This window comes from Mesoplodon densirostris, chromosome 1, assembly GCF_025265405.1.
Source record: "Mesoplodon densirostris isolate mMesDen1 chromosome 1, mMesDen1 primary haplotype, whole genome shotgun sequence".
In the NCBI taxonomy this organism is placed as follows: domain Eukaryota; kingdom Metazoa; phylum Chordata; class Mammalia; order Artiodactyla; family Ziphiidae; genus Mesoplodon; species Mesoplodon densirostris.
In genome coordinates, this window is record NC_082661.1 from 220,456,187 (window position 1) to 220,474,610 (window position 18,424).

At 35.8% G+C, this 18,424-nt stretch overlaps 1 protein-coding gene across 1 annotated transcript in view; it reads right to left on the reverse strand.

The window, feature by feature from the left end:
* Positions 1–13,446: 13,446 nt before the first annotated feature.
* Positions 13,447–18,424, reverse strand: part of EIF4E (eukaryotic translation initiation factor 4E) — a 96,424-nt gene continuing 91,446 nt past the window's right edge. The window contains 1 exon segment of the mRNA XM_060115320.1: positions 13,447–13,783. Within this exon segment, the coding sequence (XP_059971303.1) occupies positions 13,669–13,783 (115 nt within the window). The 3' untranslated portion in view covers positions 13,447–13,668.

Sequence of the window (18,424 nt, forward strand, 5' to 3'; positions counted from 1 at the left end):
TCTCCAGAAAGTGGGCATAGAGGGAACCTACCTCAATATAATAAAGGCCATATATGACAAACCCACAGCAAACATCATTCTCAATGGTGAAAAACTGAATGCATTTCCTGTAAGATCAGGAAGAAGACAAGGATGTCCACTCTCACCACTATTATTCAACATAGTTTTGGAAGTCCTAGCCTCAGCAATCAGAGAAGAAAAAGAAATAAAAGGAATACAAATTGGAAAAGAAGAAGTAAAACTGTCACTGTCTGCAGATGACATGATAATATACATAGAGAATCCTAAAGATGCCACCAGAAAACTACTAGAGCTAATCAGTGAATTTGGTAAAGTTGCAGGATACAAAATTAATGCACAGAAATCTCTTGCATTCCTATACTCTAATGATGAAAAATCTGAAAGAGAAATCAAGGAAACACTCCCATTTACCACTGCAACAAAAAGCATAAAATACCTAGGAATAAACCTACCTAGGGAGACAAAAGACCTGTATGCAGAAAACTATAAGACACTGATGAAAGAAATTAAAGATGATACCAACAGATGGAGAGATATGCCATGTTCTTGGATTGGAAGAATCAATATTGTGAAAAATGACTATACTACCCAAAGCAATCTACAGATTCAATGCAATCCCTATCAAATTACCAATGGCATGTTTTACGGAACTAGGACAAATCATCTTAAAATTTGTATGGGGGCTTCCCTGGTGGCACAGTGGTTGAGAGTCCGCCTGCTGATGCAGGGGACACGGGTTCGTGCCCCAGTATGGGAAGATCCTACATGCTGCAGAGCGGCTGGGCCCATGAGCCATGGCTGCTGAGCTTTCGCGTCCGGAGCCTGTGCTCCGCAACAGGAGACGCCACAACAGTGAGAGGCCTGCGTACCATGAAAAAAAAAATTTTGTATGGAGACACAAAAGACCCCGAATAGCCAAAGCAGTCTTGATGGAGAAAAATGGAGCTGGAGGAATCAGACTCTCTGACTTCAGACTATACTACAAAGCTACAGTAATCAAGACAATATGGTACTGGCACAAAAACAGAAACATAGATCAATGTAACAAGATAGAAAGCCCAGAGATAAACCCACGAACCTATGGTCAACTATGACAAAGGAGGCAGATATACAATGGAGAAAAGACAGTCTCTTCAATAAGTGGTGCTGGGAAAACTGGACAGCTACAGGTAAAACAATGAAATTAGAACATTCCCGAACACCATGCACAAGAATAAACTCAAAATGGATTTGAGACCTAAATGTAAGACTGGACACTATAAAACTCTTAGAGGAAGACATAGGAAGAACACTCTTTGACATAAATCACAGCAAGATCTTTTTTGATCTACCTCCTAGAGTAATGGAAATAAAAACAAAAATAAACAATTGGGACCTAATGAAACATCAAAGCTTTTGCACAGCAAAGGAAACCATAAACAAGAAAAAAAGAGAACCCTCAGGAGAAAAATTTGCAAACGAATCAACGGACAAAGGATTAATCTCCAAAATACAGAAACAGCTCATGCAGCTCAATATTAAAAAAACAAACAACCCAATCCAAAAATGGGCAGAAGACCTAAATAGACGTTCCTTCAAAGAAGATATACAGATGGCCAAGAAGCACATGAAAAGCTGCTCCACATCACTAATTATTAGAGAAATGCAAATTAAAACTACAATGAGGTATCACCTCACACCAGTTAGAATGGGCATCATCAGAAAATCTACAAACAACAAATGCTGGAGAGGGTGTGGAGAAAAGGGAACCCTCTTGCACTGTTGGTGGGAATGTAAATTGATACAGCCACTTTGGAGAATAGTATGGAGGCTCCTTATAAAAGTAAAAATAGAATTACCATATGATCCAGCAATCTCACTACAGGGCATATACCCAGAGAAGACCATAATGCAAAAAGACACATGCACCCCAATGTTCCCTGCAGCACTATTTACAATAGCCAGGAAATGGGAGCAACCTAAATGCCCATCGACAGACAAATGGATAAAAAAGTTGTGGTAAATATATACAATGGAATATTACTCAGCCATAAAAAGGAATGAAATTGAGTCATTTGTTGAGACGCGGATGGATCTAGAGACTGTCATACAGAGTGAAGTAAGTCAGAAAGAGAAAAACAAATATCGTATATTAACGCATGTATGTGGAACCTAGAAATGATGAACCGGTTTGCAGGGCAGAAGTTGAGACACAGATGTAGAGAACAAACGTATGGATACCAAGGGGGGAAAACCGTGGTGGGGTGGGGATGGTGGTGTGCTGAATTGGACAATTGGGATTGCCATGTATACACTGATGTGTATAAAATTGATGACTAATAAGAACCTGCAGTATAAAAATACAAAGAAATAAAAACATACTAAACTTTCTTTGGGTTATTTGTATGGAAATATGTTAATATAAGTGTTTCAGCCATTACATGAAATTTCTAAAAATCTTATATGTTCTTGAATAATGTTATAGTCATAATTCTAGTTATTACTTTAAGATGTATAGCTCAGAAATAACTAAATTTCCTTGTCAATTGCATTATTATGAACTTTCATCAAATCTTTAACCGTGGTCATTTTTTAAGTCATGTACAGTTTTGGGTGTACTCTGATGCTTTTGCAAAAATGTTCCTATGAAGGGTTTTATCTTCAAGAAGTCATGGAAAAGACTGACAAGTACAGGTTTCTGGTAACTGACTATACTGCTGAACTGAATGAATAAGCATTTTCAGAACTCTAATGGAAAACTGATGAATTCATAAAAGTGCTAACAAAAGATTAAGATAAAAAAATTAATTACATGGGACTGAGTGAACTGATGACGATGATTATAAATTTTGTGACTTTGTTTGAATAATAAAAAAAAAGAATCCAGCACAGTGCTCAGCTTTTAGAGCAGAAAAGATATATGTTGAGTACATTTAATAAAGAAATTTTTAAGCAGCTGAAAAAGAATTACAGTAAGATAAAAAACTAATGTGCAAATCCCCTCCACCTTCTTTCTAACTGGTAACTTAAGAAGTTGATACCACACTTGGGTAAGATGAATATACACTCTTTGGCTATATGGTAAGTATTCATGTTGTTGCAGATGACTGGTTTACCAATCATGAATCATGTGATCTTAAATGGGTTAGTCTTGTAACATAATTATTGCCTTACCTTCTTCCCCCCCCAAAACCGCCCCCTCTCCTCATATTCCACAGAGTACCTATAAGCACAAAACCAGCATTACCATTTTGGACAATGTCTTAACTATTTAACTGATTAAGAGTTAACAATGCCATGTGGCAAGATAATTCATTCAGTTATCTAGGAATACAGTGTGTATTTATGCTGTATCTAATTAAAGTTAAATTAACCAAGTGTAAAAAAACAATGGAGGATTTAGACACTTTTTAAAAATGCCAACTGATATAAACTGCTTTATAAATTTAATAGGCTCACATTACCAGGGTTACTTTTCATGGTATTTTTTCAAACTGCAGATACCAAAATTTAAAAAAGAAATAGACTAGCATGGAAAAATCTCTTAATACATTCGTTACCAATGGTAGCTGAGCACAGCTGAGTGAAACTTTTGGTGTATACATATATAAACAGAGCCACAATATAAAATGTTCTTCTTACAGGCTGCAGTAAGAAATATACTGAAAAATGCTGTTTTATGCTTTAGAACTCTTTCAGTAGAGCCTAGACCCATCTCTGCAGATTTGGTGACATTCCATTCTGGCACATGTGTTTATCAAGCTCAACTTTCACAAAAAGAACGTGAAACTGCTTCTAAAGCATATGACTGCACACATAACTAGTTCTTCCGATACCGGTCTAAAACTAAAACTCACTGCTATTTGAAACTAATTAAAAAGCTCATTTCAGAAACTATTTATACAGCACAGCTGCCTACTAGAACTTTCTGCAATGACAGAATGTCCGATATCTGAGCTACTGTTCTGGACACTGCAGATACAGATCATTATGCCTTAAAGTATGGTCCCTGGGTCACAATAATCATCACAAGATCACAAGAATCACTTAGGATCAGGCACAATGAAATTTGAAAAGGACTGGTTCTCAAGGGACACAGTACCACTATTACCATAACCAGTAGAAATTTGTTACACTTTGATTATAACAAGTATAGGTGAGGTGCATCTGGCATTATTAGGGATGAGCAATACACAGATGTACACCTAAGAGCTGGTATCCCAAATGACATTCAACTATCCTGCCAGACATTCATGTAAATTTTTTTAAAATCTACTTTTTTTTTTTTTGCTGTATGCAGGCCTCTCACTGTTGTGGCCTCTCCCGTTGCGGAGCACAGGCTCCAGACGCGCAGGCTCAGCGGCTATGGCTCACAGGCCTAGCCGTTCCACAGCATGTGGGATCTTCCCGGACTGGGGCACGAACCCGTGTCCCCTGCATCGGCAGGCGGACTCTCAACCACTGCGCCACCAGGGAAGCCCTAAAAATCTACTTTTAATACTGAAAATTTGAATCTAACTATATTACCTAACATCTATCACCAAGCAATTTTTGCACAATTTTAATATACTCTGAATTTTCCAGAAATACCTTAAGTTAAAAAAAATGTATAGTTTTGTCCAGAACTTAGTACTAAGCATTGTTCACTTCAGAGTAACTTAACAACTTGCATTTAGAGTTGTCACATTCACACTGACACTAGGTATGTGTTCAATTACCAGACTATTTTCATTATATAGTTGTTTGGGCTAAAATAACTGTACTAAAAACTTCCCTCTAATTTCCCCTCTGATTATTCTTATTATCTATTATTCTCTAGATAGGGAATTTATTTTTTAACAAGCAGTAAGCAATTTCACTTCAGGATAATAAGAGCATGCACTGATACATTTGTTTATACATATGGGGTGCTATGTCTGACATATGGGGTGCTGTGTCTGACAGTGATCCTTAAAAATCACTGGTTTAAGGATTTATGTGGCCGTCACCATCCCCCTAGATCAGGGGCCCTTCATTTGGGAATACAAGGACACTCAGCCTAAGGAATCCACGGAGTGGCTTCAGAACAAAGGAAATCCTAAATAATACGTACAATTTGATATATATGTATAGCAACCTTGGGGGGTTAACAATATAACTTTGTTCCATCCAAAACTATTAGCTTATGTACCATTACATTACACCCTGAGACTATATATGCTGGGCTAGATTATAAACTTGGATCTCAAAATGTGGTCAAGCCCCACACCCAATTACATTTATGGAACTGCAATTTCATCACTTCATCAGCCTACACTAGGCTATTAATCCTGACAAAGGATTAACCTCCAAAGTTTACAAGCAGCTCATGCAGCTCAATATCAAAAAAGCAAACAACCTAATCCAAAAATGGGGAGAAGACCTAAACAGACATTTTTCCAAAGAAGATATACAGATAGACAACAAACACATGAAAGAATGCTCAACATCACTAATCATTAGAGAAATGCAAATTAAAACTATAATGAGGTATCACCTCACACCACTCAGAATGGCCATCATCAAAAAAATCTACAAACAATAAATGCTGGAGAGGGTGTGGATAAAAGGGAATCCTCTTGCACTGTTGATGGGAATGTAAACTGATACAGCCACTATGGAGAACAGTAAGGAGGTTCCTTAAAAAACTAAAAACAGAACTACCATGTGAACCAGCAATCCCCACTACTGGGCATATACCCTGAGAAAACCAGCATTCAAAAAGAGTCATGTACCACAATGTTCACTGCAGCTCTATTTACAATAGCCAGGACGTGGAAGCAACCTTAGTGTCCATCGACAGATGAATGGATAAAGAAGATGTGGGACATATATACAATGGTATATTACTCAGCCGTAAAGAAACGAATACTGTATGCTAACACATATATATGGAATCTTAAAAAAAAAAAAGGTTACGAAGAACCTAGGGGCAGGGCAGGAATAAAGATGCATACGTAGAGAACGGAATTGAGGACACGGGGAGGGGGTAGGGTAAGCTGGGAAGAAGTGAGAGAGTGGCACTGACATATATACACTACCAAAATAGCTAGTGGGAAGCGGCTGCATAGCGCAGGGAGATCAGCTGGGTGCTTTGTGACCACCTAAAGGGGTGGGATAGGGACAGTGATGCAAGAGGGAGGAGATATGGGGATATATGTATATGTATAGCTGATTCACTGCTATACAGCAGAAACTAACACCATTATAAAGCAATTATACTCCAATAAAGATGTTAAAAAAAAACCCAACCCCATAAAAGCTAGAATTACTATAGAATGTCAGCCACTGCATTACATATACTACAGGTTTTTTTTATGAAGACCCATGGAAGAAGGCTAAAATTCATTACACATTTGCTCTGCACCTGGTACTGCACTATACTTTATACCAATGATGTCGTTTAAGTCTCACCATTGCCCTCTGACATAGGTATCACTCATTGTTTCACAGATGACAAAACTGGCTTAGAGAGCTCAACTAACTTGACTAGGTTCATACATTGAATAGATGGCAGAACTAGAATTTGAACTGAGGCTCTCTGACACCAAAGCACGTGTGTGTTTTTCTGGAGCAGGTTGCTATTTATTCTTTAATCGTACTGTGGAGTATGTACTGAATCCCATCTTCCTTTGACATAGCCAGCTGTATACTTAAAAACAAAAATTGTGTCCCAGAAATGGCAACTGCCCAAGCATGACATTAGCATCTTTGAATAACTTGCTTCTCCATTTTATTTGGTTACTAAAATGGGCTTTATGGAATGGATTTTGCATGCTAACCTCACTTCTGGCTTAATCTTTTCTCACATCCCCCCCCCCGCTTTTTTTTACTTCCTATAATAAAGCAAGAAACAAACAGAGGCATACCACTTGCTGCTTTAGGTAATACAAAAAATATATTAAGACACTCCTGTAGAGTGAGTACAAGCTTTGCTTGATCATTTATAAACCACCATGCAATCATTTTTGTAGTTAAAAACACCAACTATCACTTTGAGAGTAAGTACATAAGCTCCAGTATTTCCCAGTTAGAGAACTTGATTACCTTGGCAGCTTTCTAAATAGAAGAAGAAATCTTAACGTGCAGACAAACAATGAGCATTTGAGGACATGGGGAAAAAAGCAGGGAGGTCAGCTGGGATGTCTTTTAGCATAAGAACCCAGATAGTACCAGGGACAATCAGGAGAAACTGCAGTGGACTCAAGGACATTGTCTAAGTAGAGGAGAGAGAAGAAAATAATGATGCAAATCACACTCTGTTGACTGGATTAATGGTAAAGCCATCAGGTGGGAATGGGGTTAGGGGCTTGCTGGAAGTGAAAAGGAAAAGAAAATAGGATAAGACATTTGGTTTTGCTGACACTGTCACTAAAAACATTTGGTTTTGCTGACACTGTCACTACAAAACATTTAGAGTAAGGATCAGCAAACTTCTACAAAGGCCCAGAGTAATAAATATCTTACACTTTGCAGGGCTGTCTCAGTCACAACTAGTCAACTCTGCCATTATAGGACACACACACACAAAAATCACAGACATGTGAACAAACATTAAGTCCATGTTTTAATAAAAATTTATTTATAAAACAGAATGCAGGTGAAATATGACCTATGAGCTATAGTTTGCTGACCCCTGACAGAGAAGTCCAATAGGCAGGGAGAAACATGATCTGAAGCACAAGAAGGTGGTCATGGATAAGGACAGAGATTTGAAAGCCACTAACAGTATGGATAACCTAAGAATAGTAGAGATGGAAGATATGAACATTTAAAGATAGAACCCTTATAAAATAGCAACACTTAAAAAAACATGAAGAGGAGGTAAATAATTAATGGTAAATAATTAATAATTAATAAAAGGAGAAAAGTTGCATGAAATAGGAACTTATGATTCCCTTAAATATCATTCTGGCTCAATACAAATCCCGTATGCTTGGAAAAGCACAGAACACTGCAATATTTAACTATGGTTATTATCTAGAAGGCACTGCTAGAACACAGAAAAAGCCCCAAATGTATATGGAATACACCTAATTAACACTGACATAACAAGACAATGCAAAGCACGGTCAAGTTGGGACAAAATCTTATGCCTCACATACCTTATAAATTATCTTACACCAAAAACAAAATGTCAAGCATCATGCACAAACCACTTACCCAAAATTGAGTTAAAGGTTGAAGACAAAAAAAAAAAAAAAAAAAAAAAGCCCCAAACAAAAAACCCTTAAAAACAAATGTCAAAAGAAACTTGTTATGACAATATAAAGATGTGTTTGGGAAATGCTCTCAGTTCAAAAATTGTGAAGTTAAACTTCACTACAAGGCTTGAAAACAAAACTAGGTCCTATATCAGTGTTACCTGATTCAAGCTTTTTTAATATTTACAGGTCTAAAATAGAATTGCTAGCGTAATGCTTGTTTTTTGGAAAAAGTACAATCTAGCAAATAAACTATTTGTATTTTAAAACAATGTTGGCTCACTAGAAGAAAATAAAACAATTAAAAATCAATCAGAAAAATATCATGAGGACCAAAACTGCAAAACTTGCAAAGCAGCATTCTGTAGAACACAATTACAAAATTGATGATGATGCTTGCATGTGGATTAGAACAGTCTGGGTGTGGAATGGGAAGAGAATAGGGCCATATAGTACTGCTAAAGAAAAGCAAACTTACACATATCAAAAAACTACACTATACAAAGATAACACTACAACTTACATTGGGAGACTGTAAAGGCAAAAATTACGAGGAAAGAAGGCAGGCAGGCAGTCCTCCAATAAGGCATACGTTCATATAATGGATCACTAGGCAATTAAAAATGTCCTATATGCGTTATGATGTGTAAAACTGTCCAAGATTATTAAATGAGAGAACAATGCTATTGATATTGTCAATAAAATGATGTGTCCAAAGAAAAAAGTTACACACATGTGCACACACATACATCTGGTGTATGCACAGAAAATTTAGACATACAAGAAATTTGAGTGGTACCTTGAAAAAGAAGGGTAGGATTGAAGGAGGCAGGAAATTGTCACCTTCTACCCTTCTACAGTCAAAACAAAATAGGCATGTGTTATGTTTGTGTTTTATGTCAAACATTAAAGAAAAAAAAATCAGTATTTTAGGTGAATAAAGGAGGAACTGCTATGTATAAAACCACACCAATACAGACACAATCATTTAAAATGCTTCAACAAATTCAGAAGTATGTTAAATAAATGACGAAATTTTTTAAAAGTACAATCTCATAACCAAAAAAGAGCCACGCCCACAAAACTTTACTTGCACAATCATACAGATTTCAGTAATATAAAGTAGAAATTAAATCTTGCAAAAGCTGTAATTTACATGTGAGGGTTTGGTCGAGTCCTCCTATAGAGTGTGATCTGTTTAGACTCAATGTTAGAGCTGGAAGGGTGTTCAGAGCAAACAACTTCACTTTATATTTACCTCTAGACTACTAATCCCCACTAATAGAGACCCTAGGAGTTTCTATTTCAATAACATAAACTATTTGCAGAACCCCGTGGAAAGATTTATTTATTTTGAATAGATGTCTGCTTTTAAAATTTTACAGCAGGGACCAGTCTTTTGTTTTCTGCTGTATACCCCAGCACCTAGAGCACAGTAAACGGAGGTACTCAATATGTATTTTTTTGGAGGAAACATAGGTATATAACTTCTGTGCAAAACTATGAGGAATTTGTAAGTTCTGAAGTAAAAGAAAAGGGGGCAAGATTAAAATGTGGAAACTGGTTCCTCTGAATTGGGAAAGACATAGCACATGTGATCTCACGCCCACAATTTCTTTTTTTTTGTTTGTTTCTAGCAGTGGAAGAAATAATCACAAGACTATTAAAGTCTAAAACTATCCGAGGTGCTAGAAATTTCTACTTTGAAATTCACAATAAGCAAGATACCAGAAAGTATTATTGAAAGACACTACAGACTAGGGCGGAAACTTTGACACCAAGTCCATTAGTTGTGAGATGAGGAGTGAAGAGATAGTAAGCTGGTTGTTTTTAGAGACTGATGGGCAAATGAGCTGGTCTTGGCTACTGAGGAAAACAACCTAAGAGTAGTGTCTCTCAAATTATATGTGATGAAGGACCACTTTTAAACCCCAAACTGCACTCTTGTCACAAAAATATTTTTAAAAATCCGTTAGTAGAGAAATGATCACATACTTTAATGTCACAGCAATATCAAATTTCCGTAGAAGTTTCTAGACATTCTTTAATTTCTATACTGGTCCAGAGACACCAGATAGCACTGCCCTACGGTTTTGTTTTTTAACGTCAATCTGACCTGAAATTTTGCATTTGCCCAGAGGGTCGAACTCTGAGTGAGAAAATTCAGCTCTTTTTTTTCCTCTACTCGATAATGAAGACAATCCATAACAATTAAGAGATAAAAAGTAGCACAGAGACTTGTCATTAACTTGTTTTAATTTTAAAATGTAAAACATCACATTATCACACTGCCTTAGTAAATTAAAATTATACTTTTGAATGCAAACTTCAGCATTTAAGAATCTCAGCTCAACTTGAAAACTTTGCTTTATTTTGTCATTTATCTTAGAAGATAACAGGATATAGACACTTAAAACTGTATATGAAAATATTCACTTAATCTATGCACCTCTAAACTCCTGTACCTTTGTCTCCTTGTTCTCAAAACACCCCCAAATGATTAGTTTAGCTGACTGCGAACAGAGTGGCCTCGGGGGACGCTCCATCTATTATACATTTCATTACCAAAGGAAGTAAAATTTAAAATGTCCTGACCTATAAACTTACTACAATCTGGTGCAATTTATTACAGCCCATCAGGTAGGCTCTATACCACTGAGACTGTATAATGTGCTTTACAGGATCTCCGAAACCAAATTTCCATGATTCAAATCCATACTAAGCGACTTAAATCCTCACTGCTCAATTCTTCATCTGTAAAAGGGGGATAACAGCACCTACATCAAAGGATTACTGTGCAGGTTAAAGTGCATGTGAAGTGCTTAGAACACTGCCTGGCACATAAGTACTAAGTAAGGATTTTAACTTTTTGATTCTTACATAGTATGCCTCAAATCCTTCTGTAGAACTGGAATTATTAACAAAATTGGTTAAATGAAATATGGCACATCCTACAATGAACTACTATTTACCCATTAAAGATTGTTTTAATAATCTACTATGAAAATATATTTATTTATAATATCTTGTTAGAGAGGGAAAAGTAACTTAGAAAATCATGTACAATCTAATCTTATATTTAGAAAAGATGCTAATAAAGTTAGGAAATTTGCAAGTCATTGTGGTACTTAAGTGGCATTTGCCAAAAGTGACTCAGAATCATTCCTCCCCACCCATACTGGGAAAAAGACTTAAAACCGAATGTGATGCTCAGATGGTAATAATGAGGACAATCAAATGTTATAAATTAGGATTTAAAAAAATTTAGAACTGTGTACATTTAATGCATTATTCCTCCTCTACCCGCCAAAGCTGATACTTCTTAAAACGGACTGCATCCTAGAATTAAGGAAATTAAGCATTAATTTCTAATAGATATATTCTTCCAATGCCACCCATTGCCCACACACTACCACCTCCACGGTCACTTTTAAGCAAGCTCTTGAAGTGCTCACAACTTCGTTTATCAACAAAGACAATAAATCACCTTAAACAATCACCCAACCTTAAACAACAGATATTACTAGGTACAGTATATTGAGATTATAAACACAAAAGACTCAGTTATTTCTAGAATACTGAACAAGGGGTGTTTGTGGTATTACGGGTACTCAGGTGGTAGCTTGTGGTACCCTTTAAACTGTTTTAATTCCTCAATAAAATCAATACTATTAATTTCATGTTTATTTTATATAGGATTTTTGTCAAACTTAGCAGCTTTAAAATGAGTAATTCATAATCACCATCTAAAGACAAAATTTCCTCTCAATTAATGGTTCTCATTCTACCTACAGTTCAACTTACCCTTTTGTCTACAATATAGCCATATTTCATTTTACGGGATCTGAAATATACAATTATTATAAACAAACTGTTTTCAAATTTGCTTTCAAATGATGCCTATAAAGAGATCAAGTTTTTAAGTTTACATAAATCTATACTACACCAATTCATCATTATAAATACAAGCATTCATAACCTATTTATTCTAATTCTATTTAGACAGCAACACTAACAAAATTCTTAATGCATACGCCCCCCACCACCTGTAACTCTTTCCCTATGGTGTCATTTGGACACTTGAAAAATAACATCTCAATTCAGCAACCAAGTTTTACAACTGCTATTCCTACCAATCAGATGGTGATGCACCAAGGTCACAATTCTCATGAGTTTTAACATATTAAGAGTACATTATTTACCTAAGACTGAAGGGCTGTGCCTCTTACTTTATTAAAAAAAAAAAAGATAGCCACATCAATTTAATTCCATATATATATGATGCTACCTGTTCAATTAAAAATTAAAATAAACGTAATAATCAAACTAATGCTCCAAACTTACGCTATTCACGTGGAAGACACTACAAGAGAAGACACCATAGAGACTGCCTTGCAATAAGAAGTACAAATTCCTTCTATAGAGATGGAGAAATAAAAGGAAGGACAAATCTAGTTGTCTAAAAGACAATTCACTGTACACATTTTATTTACAGTTTTGTACACTGTCTTAATATGAATGGGACCGCTTTTCTACTTGAGCCATTTTTTAACCAAAGCAAAATAACCTAAGTATAACAAAGTGTTAAAATACAGCATAAAGATACAAAAACAGACATACTAATTCTAATTAGGAATGTAATTATGATGTTACATTTTTTATAATCCACAATTATGTTTAGGAAATCACACAAACATAGATCACTGATTTGAATGAAATGCATAAATTTGTAGCAAAGCTTTGTAGTTACAAAAAAACAAAAAAATTACCAAAGAATGCACAAAATTAATGTTTATTCCACCTCTGTGTCATATTCCTGGATCCTTCACCAATGTTACATGAGGAAAAAAACAAAAGCAAAACAAATGAAAAACTGAAATCAGAATCACTAATGTTATCAAGTAGGGAAACAAATAAATTAAAATCTAGCAGCCATCAGCAAGAGTACAGCACAGACAATGCTGTAAAAAGAAACAAAGAAAATTGTTAGAAAACTGTATGCAACATACTCTTTCAAACCAGCAAAATATGCTCCTGCATACAATGGAACATAAACAGAATTGTTCTCTTGTAAGGTATAGAAATGCAAATTCTTTGCTTTAATATTGTAGATGGGTCAAATGTGTTTGTAATCGTTAATTCTTTTAAGCTATTACAGAGTGGGCCAGGAACACATTTATTGATTCTGGGGACGATGTGTACTATAATTCTTTGATTGGGATAGTGGACACTCTAGCCAAAATTAAAAAAAAAAAAAAAAAAAAAAAAACTATGAACACAGAAGTACAAGACAAAGGCGAATGAGACTTCTCTTATATCTTAGCAACATTTAGATGGAAATCAAATTTAAACGCAGTCCACTCTGCTTTTGAAGAGGCTTTGGTTCAGCTCCCAAATCTCGATTGCTTGACGCAGTCTCCTATGAGAATACTCAGAAGGTGTCTTCTTAAACAACAAACCTATTTTTAGTGGTGGAGCCGCTCTTAGTAGCTGTGTCTGCATGGGACTGATAACCAATCACTATCTTTGGAGGAAGTCCTAACCTTTCCTTGTATACCCTCCTAGAAAATGAAAAAGAAGAAAAGTAGCCATTAATTTTTATTCAAACGTACACCCCAAATCCAGTATTATTATTCTTTACATTAAAAAATAATACCTAGAGAGTGAAATAGGAAATTGCACACCTTTTTCCTTTTAGCAAAATTTACTCTTCATTTTCACAACAATCTTGGTTAATCACTTAACCAATACTTGAGTCTACTATGTATCAGGTACTGTGATAATTATCAGTAAATTAATAATAAGCAAAGCAAGGACAGTCTCTAGGCTCATGGTGTTTATAGTTTAGAGTATTTGATTATTTACAAACTCACAAATACATATGGTGGAGGTGTATCACATACCTAATTAATGTATTCAAAATCAATTACACGCACGTCTTAATTTTCTGATCTCAAATGCTTCAATTATATTTTACATATAAACCTTAATAAATATTGTATGTTACTGCAATTACATTTACCTTACCTATTACCGACAAGAATGCACACACAAAAATTAAACACTGTGAAGGCGATTTATGATATTTTAAGGATAATTTAGAACATAACATGATTTCTGCCTTATATATTAAATCTACAACCTAATTTTCAAATAAGATGTGACTGAGTATCAAAGAGGGTAAGCACAGAGGTTGTGATATTATTAACAAGGAGGATCTAATCTCCTCTTTGAAATCAGAGAAATCTCTCCTTTTAAAAACTCATGAGGTCAAAGTATAATGCTAAGAGAATGAAGCACATCTCAAGGCCAAGGAACAAAAATAAGGCTGTGTGGCTACAGCTCACAAGAAAGGTAAATATGAGAGAGAAGGCTGACAAGGTAAAATTGGGGACAGATCATACGATCTTATGAGAACATCATAGGTCAAGTTAGGAATTTGGTATCTGAGAAAAAATAGCAAAATTTTAAAAATAGGCACCAAAATGAAACAAAAATAAAGAGATATACATTTTCATGGAGCTAAATACTCCAGCAGTATGATACCAGGAAATTTTATTCACACTCTACCCTTCAGAAGACTTTACTACCTTCCTTCGAATAGGGTATTTAAAAATAATTTTATGATAACTAAAATTAAAACTATTATCAGATTTACATTAGGATATAATGTATTACCTTCAATTATACTTAATCACTAAAAATCCCAGAAAGAGCACTGAGCCATGCAACTTAAAAGGGTGAAAAAAAATTTTTCCTTGAAAAAGTGAGGCCAAAAGTTTTATAGAGATTTCAAAAATGTTTAATATTGACACAAATAAAAAACTTTCCGAGGAAAGAAGTTCATACTTAGTTTCTTTAACACATTTTCAAAGAAATAGGAGACTCCCACAGTCAGTAAGTTTTAAGGCAGACAGAAAGATCAGGAATATGGTGACGAAACAACAATCAACCTTCTCTTACAAGAAACCCCATGGAGAATGAAACCTGGAAAATCCCCACACCTGTTAATCCAGAAGGGAATTATGTTCATAGGAGAATTCATAATGTTTGAAAAATCAACATTCAAAGAGGCAAACTAAACATATTGTGACTTATGACTGGTACTTACTTTTAACACAAAATTTAAAGTCCAATTTTACTAATTTAAATATAGTAAAAAGAAAATCCTAGTCAACACTGACTGACACTTGCGGGGAGCGGGGGCAGGGATGACAGGCAACTTTTGCAAATAGTAATATTTGCCCCAAATATTGATAAATCATTAGCCAGACTCATCAAGAAAAAAAGGGAGAAGACTCAAATCAATAGAATTAGAAATGAAAAAGGAGAAGTAACAACTGACACTGCAGAAATACAAAAGATCATGAGAGATTATTACAAGCAACTCTATGCCAATAAAATGGACAACCTGGAAGAAATGGACAAATTCTTAGAAATGCACAACCTGCCAAGACTGAATCAGGAAGAAATAGAAAATATGAACAGACCAATCACAAGCACTGAAATTGAAACTGTGATAAAAAATCTTCCAACAAACAAAAGCCCAGGACCAGATGGCTTCACAGGCGAATTCTATCAAGCATTTAGAGAAGAGCTAACACCTATCCTTCTCAAACTCTTCCAAAATATAGCAGAGGGAGGAACACTCCCAAACTCATTCTATGAGGCCACCATCACCTTGATACCAAAACCAGACAAGGATGTCACAAAGAAAGAAAACTACAGGCCAATATCACTGATGAACATAGATGCAAAAATCCTCAACAAAATACTAGCAAACAGAATCCAACAGCACATTAAAAGGATCATACACCATGATCAATCAAGTGGGGTTTATTCCAGGAATGCAAGGATTCTTCAATATACGCAAATCAATCAACATGATACACCATATTAACAAATTGAAGAAAAACCATATGATCATCTCAACAGATGCAGAGAAAGCTTTCGACAAAATTCAACACCCATTTATGATAAAAACCCTGCAGGAAGTAGACATAGAGGGAACTTTCTTCAACATAATAAAGGCCATATATGACAAACCCACAGCCAGCATCGTCCTCAATGGTGAAAAACTGAAACCATTTCCACTAAGATCAGGAACAAGACAAGGTTGCCCACTCTCACCACTCTTATTCAACATAGTTTTGGAAATTTTAGCCACAGCAATCAGAGAAGAAAAGGAAATAAAAGGAAATAAAAGGAATCCAAATCGGAAAAGAAGAAGTAAAGCTGTCACTGTTTGCAGATGACATGATACTATACATAGAGAATCCTAAAGATGCTACCAGAAAACTACTAGAGCTAATCAATGAATTTGGTAAAGTAGCAGGATACAAAATTAATGCACAGAAATCTCTGGCATTCCTGTACACTAATGATGAAAAATCTGAAAGTGAAATCAAGAAAACACTCCCATTTACCATTGCAACAAAAAGAATAAAATATCTAGGAATAAACCTACCTAAGGAGACAAAAGACCTGTATGCAGAAAATTATAAGACACTGATGAAAGAAATTAAAGATGATACAAATAGATGGAGAGATATACCATGCTCCTGGATTGGAAGAATCAATATTGTGAAAATGACTCTACTACCCAAAGCAATCTACAGATTCAATGCAATCCCTATCAAACTACCACTGGCATTTTTCACAGAACTAGAACAAAAAATTTCAAAATTTGTTTGGAAAAACAAAAGACCCCGAATAGCCAAAGCAATCTTGAGAACGAAAAACGGAGCTGGAGGAATCAGGCTCCCTGACTTCAGACTATACTACAAAGCTACAGTAATCAAGACAGTGTGGTACTGGCACAAAAACAGAAAGATAGATCAATGGAACAGGATAGAAAGCCAAGCACATATGGTCACCTTATCTTTGATAAAGGAGGCAGGAATGTACAGTGGAGAAAGGACAGTCTCTTCAATAAGTGGTGCTGGGAAAACTGGACAGGGACATGTAAAAGTATGAGATTAGATCACTCCCTAACACCATACACAAAAATAAGCTCAAAATGGATTAAAGACCTAAATGTAAGGCCAGACACTATCAAACTCTTAGAGGAAAACATAGGCAGAACACTCTATGACATAAATCACAGCAAGATCCTTTTTGACCCACCTCCTAGAGAAATGGAAATAAAGACAAAAATAAACACATGGGACCTAATGAAACTTTAAAGCTTTTGCACAGAAAAGGAAACCATAAACAAGACCAAAAGACAACCCTCAGAATGGGAGAAAATATTTGCAAATGAAGCAACAGACAAAGGATTAATCTCCAAAATTTATAAGCAGCTCGTGCAGCTCAATAACAAAAAAACAAACAACCCAATCCAAAAATGGGCAGAAGACCTAAATAGACATTTCTCCACAGAAGATATACAGACTGCCAACAAACACGTGAAAGGATGCTCAACATCTTTACTTATTAGAGAAATGCAAATCAAAACTACAATGAGATATCATCTCACACCAGTCAGAATGGCCATCATCAAAAAATCTAGAAACAATAAATGCTGGAGAGGGTGTGGAGAAAAGGGAACCCTCTTGCACTGCTGGTGGGAATGTGAATTGGTACAGCCACTATGGAGAACAGTATGGAGGTTCCTTAAAAAACTACAAATAGAACTACCATATGACCCAGCAATCCCACTACTGGGCATATACCCTGAGAAAACCATAATTCAAAAAGAGTCATGTACCAAAATGTTCATAGCAGCCCTATTTACAATAGCCCGGAGATGGAAACAACCTAAGTGTCCATCATCGGATGAATGGATAAAGAAGATGTGGCACATATATACAAGGGAATATTACTCAGCCATAAAAAGAAACGAAATTGAGCTATTTGTAATGAGGTGGATGGACCTAGAGTCTGTCATACAGAGCGAAGTAAGTCAGAAAGAGAAAGACAAATACTGTATGCTGACACATATATATGGAATTTAAGAAAAAAAATGTCATGAAGAACATAGGGGTAAGACAGGAATAAAGACACAGATCTACTAGAGAATGGACTTGAGGATATGGGGAGGGCGAAGGGTAAGCTGTGACAAAGCGAAAGAGCGGCATGGACATATATACACTACCAAATGTAAGGTAGATAGCTAGTGAGAAGCAGCCGCATAGCACAGGGGGATCAGCTCGGTGCTTTGTGACCGCCTGGCGGGGTGGGATAGGGATGGCGGGAGGGAG